Raw genomic sequence first — 7,013 nt, forward strand, 5'->3', positions numbered from 1 at the left:
AGATAGAGAATCTTATAAGACAAGGGAAGGTGGAAGAGTCATATGACCCCCACTTGGAGAAATAAGAGTTATTATAGGAGGAACCTCGGCAGCTCAGTCATCCAAATCAAGGAAAACATACCTGAAGGTGGTGCAAAACGTCCAGCTGTTTGGACAATCTCCCAAGACGAGGGAAGCTAATAAGCAAGCCATCACATTCACGGACGAGGATGCTGAAAGAGTTCACCGCCCCTACGACGACGCAATTGTTATTACCCTGCTCATTGCTGATTATACGACCAGGAGGTTGTTGGTAGACAATGGCAGCTCGGCGGACATTCTGTATTACCCCGCCTTCCAACAAATAAGGCTAGGACGAGATCAACTTCGACCAGTGAATTCACCATTGGTAGGATTTGGAGGAATGAAGGTGCAGCTTGTGGGCACCATTACATTACTGGTGGTGGTTGAAGCGTATCCGCAGTATATAGCCAAAGAGGTAAACTTCCTTATTGTTGATTGTTCATCATCATATAATGCTATTATTGGAAGGCCAACTTTGAATAGTTGGAAGGCGGTAACCTCTACCTACCAAGTGTCTATCAAATTTCCGACCGAGTATGGAGTGTGCCAAGTACAAGGAGATTAGTTAGCCGCCAGAGAGTGCTACTTAGCCATGTTGGCGATGGACGAGCACGTACAGACAATGAGCATAGATGAGAGAAGGACTGCAGCGGAACCCACTGAGGTGTTAGAAGATGTCCATTTGAACGAGATCAGACCCGAGAAGTTCACTAGAATTGGGGCGAGCATGGAAGAAGAGGCAAAGCATACTTTGGTGCAGTTTTTGAAGAAAAGCCTTGATGTCTTTGTATGGAGTCATGAGGACATGCCGGGTACTAATCCAAGTGTCATTACTCATCGTCTGAACATATGCCCCTACTCCAAACCAGTGCGTCAGAAGAAGAGGGTTTTTGCTCCTAAATGAGACAATGTCATCAAAGAAAAAGTCCAGAAGTTGATTACCGCAGAGTTCATCCGAGAAGTTTATTATCCGGACTGGTTGGCGAATGTAGTCATGGCAAAGAAGGCTAATGGCAAGTGGCGGATGTGCGTGGACTTCACTGACTTAAACAAGGCTTGCCCCAAGGACAGTTATCCATTGCCACGCATTGACCAGCTGGTGGACTCGACGGCAGGCCACAGATTGCTAAGCTTCATGGACGCCTTCTCAAGCTACAACCAAATAAAGATGGACAAGGCAGATCAAGAGAAGACTTCATTCATTACCAGCCAAGGTTTATTTTGCTACAAGGTAATGCCTTTTGGTTTAAAGAATGTGGGGGCGACTTACCAAAGATTGGTTAACCACATGTTCCGTCCTCAAATTGGGCGAAATATGGAGGTTCATGTAGATGATATGCTAGTAAAAAGTTTGGACAATGAGAAGCATCTGGACGACCTTCGAGAAACTTTTGACACGCTTCGGTAGTATAATATGAAATTAAATCCAAGCAAGTGTGCTTTTGGAGTCTCGTCAGGGAAGTTTTTGGGATTCATGGTTTCACATAGAGGAATTGAGGCGAATCCAGACAAAATCTAGGCGATACTAAATATGGAACTACTGAAGAACATCAAAGAAGTCTAGTCTCTTACCGGACGAGTTGCCACCCTTAACAAGTTTGTTTCGAAAGCTACTAAAAAGTGTTTTTCATTCTTTAAAGTCCTCAGGAAGGCATTTGAGTGAACGGACGAGTGTCAGAAAGCCTCCTAAGACCTGAAGGATTACCTCATGATAGCACCGTTGTTGAGCCCATCTATACCTGGAGAGGAATTGTACTTGTATTTGGCAGTGTCCCCGCACGTTATGAGCTCGACATTGGTTAGAGAAGAAGGACGGGTTCAGAAACCGGTTTACTATACGAGCTGAGCACTAAGAGGAGCGGAAGGACGATATCCGATGATGGAGAAGCTAGCCTTTGCTTTGATCATGATTTCTAGAAAGTTGAGACATTATTTTCAAGCTCATGTAATCAATGTCCTAACGGATCATCCCTTAAAGAAGGCAATGAGCAAGTTCGAAGTTGTAGGACGACTAATCCGATGGGCAGTGGAACTTAGTGATTTTGATGTCAGATACCAACCAAGGAGCGCAATAAAGGCACAGGCGTTGGCGAATTTCATTGCGGAGTTCACCCCTAGCCAGGATGAGTTAGACAAAGACGTAAGAGTCGAAAGGTGGGTTATCAATGTAGAAGGGTCATCCACACTATACGCGGGAGGGATTGGAGTCATACTAAAATCCCTAGAGGGTGACAAGTTGGAGTACGCAACCCGTTTACAGTATCAAACCACCAACAACGAAGCGGAGTATGAAACTCTATTCAAAGAGCTAGAATTGGCTAAGTCCTTAGAGGCAGAATCAATAATAGTCAAAGGAGATTCTCAGTTAGTCATCAACTAAGTGAATGGAATGTGTGATGCTAAAGAAGATCAGATGAAGAAATACCTCAACAAAGTGAAGCGACTTGTCCAAAAGTTTAAAGAAGTGAGTTTTGTTCAACTCCCGAGTGAGGAAAACATGGAAGCAGATGCCTTGGCAAGAGCATCTTCGATAGGAGAAGTTATGGATGAATATGACAGAATCCAATACATGCCAAGCATAGACCTTCTAGATGTATAACAAATAGGAGGAGGAGAAAATTGGATGAGTCCAATAGTAATCTATCTTAAGGATGGAAGGCTTCCAGAAGACAAGGACGAGGCTAGGAAGTTGAGGGTCAGGGCTGCCATGTACATTCTCATAAATGAAATGCTATACAAGCAAGGCTTTTCTCAGCCCTACTTTAGGTTCCTGGCTCCGGACGAATCAAACTATGTGTTGAGGGAGGTCCATGAATAAGCATGTGAGAATCACTCAGAATCAAGATCGCTAATTCATAAGGTCATTCGTGCAGGTTATTACTGGCCTACAATTCAAGCATATGCTAAGGCTTATGTCAAGGTGTGTGACCAGTGTCAGCGCTATAGCAACGTCCCTAGACAGTCATCGGAGTACCAGACCCCAATGATGGCCCCATGACCCTTTGCATAGTAGGGACTGGATATCCTAGGTCCTTTCCCCCTATGAACCATACAAATGAAATTTTTGGTAGTAGGGACTTTTGTGAACAGTTTGGAATCAAGAATCACTATTCCTCGTCCTTCCACCCACAGGTGAACGGACAAGCAGAAGTAGCAATATGATCCCTGCTAAAAATCATCAAAACTCGGCTCGAGAGGGCAAAGGAGATATGGCTAGATAAGTTGCTAGGTGTTCTTTGGGCCTATAGGACGACTATGAGGACACCAACAGTAAAAACCCCCCTTCAAGCTAGCCTATGGAAGTGAAGCAGTCATACTTGCCGAAGTTCATATGGCTAATCATCGAGTGATAAAATACCAGGACAAAGATAATGAAGAGCAAATCCGTCTTAACCTCGATCTCATTGACGAGGTAAGGATGGACGCAGAGCAAAAGGACAGCAAGATATGAAAATCTTATGGCTAGGTAGCACGATGCTATAGTAAAGCCCAAGTGCTTGGGGACCTCGTTCTCAAAAGAGTCTCCTTGGCAACCAGGAATCCAGCTCATGGAAAATTAGGACCTAATTGGGAAGGACCCTATAGGGTAATCAACTGCAAGAGGCAAGAGTCATACTACTTGGAAGCTTTTGACGAACGAAAGTTAGAGCATCCCTGGAACGTGGAGCACCTGAGGAGGTATTATCAGTAATAAGCTTGGACAAAATTCTCCAAGGACAAGGTTGCAGCTATGAACAAAGTTACAGCTATAATCTATGTGTTTACTAATATTTACAGTTGTGTTCTTACTACTACTATGGTGTGTTTTAAAAATAAAAAGTGCACTAGTTTTTATACTTTTGCACCGTCTATAGACACGTTAGTGAAAGATGAGGTTACGTATGTAAAAGCATTTTCCTAAGTATTTTCCTAAGGCACTAGCTTCTAAGCAGGTGCCATATTTTTAAACAATGTTTATATAATAATATGGTTTGAATTTCCAATGTATTTCATGCATAAATCTAATTTCCATAATAGTACCTACAAGGGGGCAAAAGCCTAAGACGAATGAAAATCTCTGTACGCAGGGGTGTAACATTCATAAGCATTCCTCAAAATGAGGATAAAACAAAGAAAAATAAGCTAAGGCATACTCGTCTGAAAAATAGACGGACGAGAAAAGGGCATACAACGAAGCATTAGAGTCCATGGACGAGCATCTAGCCTAGACGCTCCAGTCTTCTAGGACGAGTCAAGCATTAGAAACGTCTTGACGAAAAACGAATGCCAATTGCCTAGCCTATGGACGAGGAAAAGAACTGGCGAGACCATCACTGCCACTCTAAGGACGAATTATACTTGCAAAAATTGTTGAATGACAAATGAGTCGTCCATATGCAAACACATCGTCCATAGAGAAAGCGCATGGACAAACCTCTAACATCGTCCATAGAAAAAGTGTATGGACGACCCTTTAATACTTGTAAAAGCCAGTAGCATAAGTGGTATATATATGTATATATATATATATTAAAAAAAAAAACTCGTCCATGCAACAATATGTTCAATAATTAGACAAATAATGTAAATAAACATTCATAAGTCAAAACTTTAAAGGGTAGACGACCATCGTCCAAAAACCTTTATAAAGAAAAACCCTAAAAGACAATTGTTTATAAACTCGTCCCAATTTCCTAGACAAGCAAATTGTACTTAAATAAATTTCAAACGGTCCCAGACTATGGACCTTACAGAAAAGTGGGGGGGGGGGGGGAGAAAGGAACTAAGATAGACTTTTTCTGATACAAATTTTATAAGGGTCATCTCCAGCCTTAGGCTCGTCCCGGGCGGGCTACGTGGTGGCATCATCCTCAATGTTAACGTCCTCTGAACTTGTCTGGAGGAGGAAGCTTGAAGCAGCCCCACCAAGGTTAAGTTTAATAAGATTGAAGTCAATCTCAGGGAATTTCTCCACTACGTCCATCTTGAACTCTTCAAACCCAGCTGCATAGTTGGTGTCTAGTAGATCGGTGGATTGTTTGGATGCCTTAAACTCTGCAACTGCATCTCCCTTAGTCTTTTCAAGAAGGGCGCTTAACTTGTCGTTCTTCTTCTAGAGGAGATCAAGACGAGCGTCCTTCTCTTTGACACCAGTCTTTAACTCCTCAACGTTATTTTTCAGCTTCTTTGCAACTTCCTTGGCCTTGGCAGCCACCTTAGCCCACCTCTTAGACTCGTCCTTCCCCTTTTAAACCGTCTTCTCGAATAGAATCCTCGTCTTGTCTAATTGAGTTGTCTGCCTAGACGTGGTGATAAACTTAGACATTGCTTGCATAAATTAAAATTTCATTACAATATATATATATATATATATATATATATATATATATATATATATATATATATATATATATATATATATATACACATGAGTATAGCTGACAAGATGAGACATACATATATGAAAAAGGCATACCTTAAAAAGGTCATGAACGCCAGAGCGCTCATAATCCTTTAAAGACATGTCATAGCATGCTGTCATGTCCTTGTTTGTCATGACTTTCTCAAAACGTTCACAAGCAAGGTCCTCATTTCCAAGAAGGTTGTGAGGCACCTGTTGGGAAGGTTAAGACGAGGCAGGCTCAGTGATCGTGGACAAGATTTTCATAGACAAAGGATCCTTGGACTCTGAATCAACATCCAAAATCTGGACGGAGTGCCCTTGGGGGAGGAGGAAAGGATTGAGTTGGTCATCCTGAGTTTGGGCGTCCCGAGGCTTGGACGACCTATGCTTAGCCTTTTAGGTTATGCCTTGTTCATATTTCCCTTTCCCGAACTTGTTCGCTCTTGTTACTTTCTCATCTTTTAGGCTCCTGTTTCTTTCTTTTTTGGGTTATGCCTTGCATAAATCAAGCCTGTTTATGTATTTTCAACAAAAAAAGAAACCCTTAAAGATTCATTATACATACTATCACTTGCCTACCAAATTGCAATCCAAGCAACTCAAAAACCATGGATGATATTTTTTTACAATTACAATTCTAATTCCTATACATCCTAAAATTATGACTTCAGGGGAAGCTTAAGAAAAGTTGAACTAGGAAAATTATGCAGGAGGTCAAAATGAATCCTAAAGGAGATATTTTTTAGCATAGGGGGAAAACATAAAATGGGTTTGGTACACAATAATCTTCCTACAATACCAGGCTATAAGGCCATAGGATTTTGTGCACATGGATATTGGGTTAAGTGCATAGTTGTGAGGAAAACCACCAGCCAATTTATATCTATAAGCTTATTTGCAACATACAATATGGACATTTTATCAAGCTATATGGCAAAGAAATGAGAGATTGGAAAAAAATACTTTCTATTCAAGACTTTAGTAGGGAATACTCGTTATGTACTTATACGAGTTAAAGAAAAATAAAAATGGATGAAAAGAAACAAAACATTGTATAACATTATAAGTGCCTAATAAGTGGTAACTGAAAGAGCCACACCAAGATTAGTCTAATTTTGTCAAAGACTGAGCTTTGGCTACATCAGGCTTCATTGCTTTCCTAGGTTCCAATCCTATTACTTGGGCTGCTAAAAAGCAACCCACTATTTCTAGAAGTTCCACCGAGGCCTTGGCATCTAATCCAATTTTCCACTCTTGCACAAAACATATAGAGGTGGATTACCTTTTTGTGCGAGAGTGTGTCATTCAAAAGGATATTCAAGCGCAATTTATCTCTACAAAGGATCAACTTGGTGACATTTTCACTAAATGTCTTCTTCTCGATTTATTGTTATTCGTTCGAAACTCACGCTGATACCTCCCCCTAAGTTTGAGAGGGATGTAAAGGGATATGCAGTAATGAAACAAATGACATTGCAAATACAGCAACACATGCATATCAATGGAAGCCTAAGTTAACTGATAGGGACACATGAAATGATAATAGAGGTCATAGTATTGTAACAGA

The 7,013-nt window shown here is 41.1% G+C and overlaps 1 protein-coding gene across 1 annotated transcript; it reads left to right on the forward strand.

Annotated features, from left to right (window-relative positions):
* Nucleotides 1-1,942: 1,942 nt before the first annotated feature.
* LOC142609164 (uncharacterized) lies at nt 1,943-2,443 on the forward strand. The gene has a single exon (XM_075780781.1). The coding sequence runs from the start codon at nt 1,943-1,945 to the stop codon at nt 2,441-2,443; it is 501 nt and encodes a 166-aa protein (XP_075636896.1).
* The last annotated feature ends 4,570 nt before the right edge of the window (nt 2,444-7,013 follow it).

This window comes from Castanea sativa, chromosome 9 (assembly GCF_040712315.1).
Source record: "Castanea sativa cultivar Marrone di Chiusa Pesio chromosome 9, ASM4071231v1".
In the NCBI taxonomy this organism is placed as follows: Eukaryota; Viridiplantae; Streptophyta; class Magnoliopsida; order Fagales; family Fagaceae; genus Castanea; species Castanea sativa.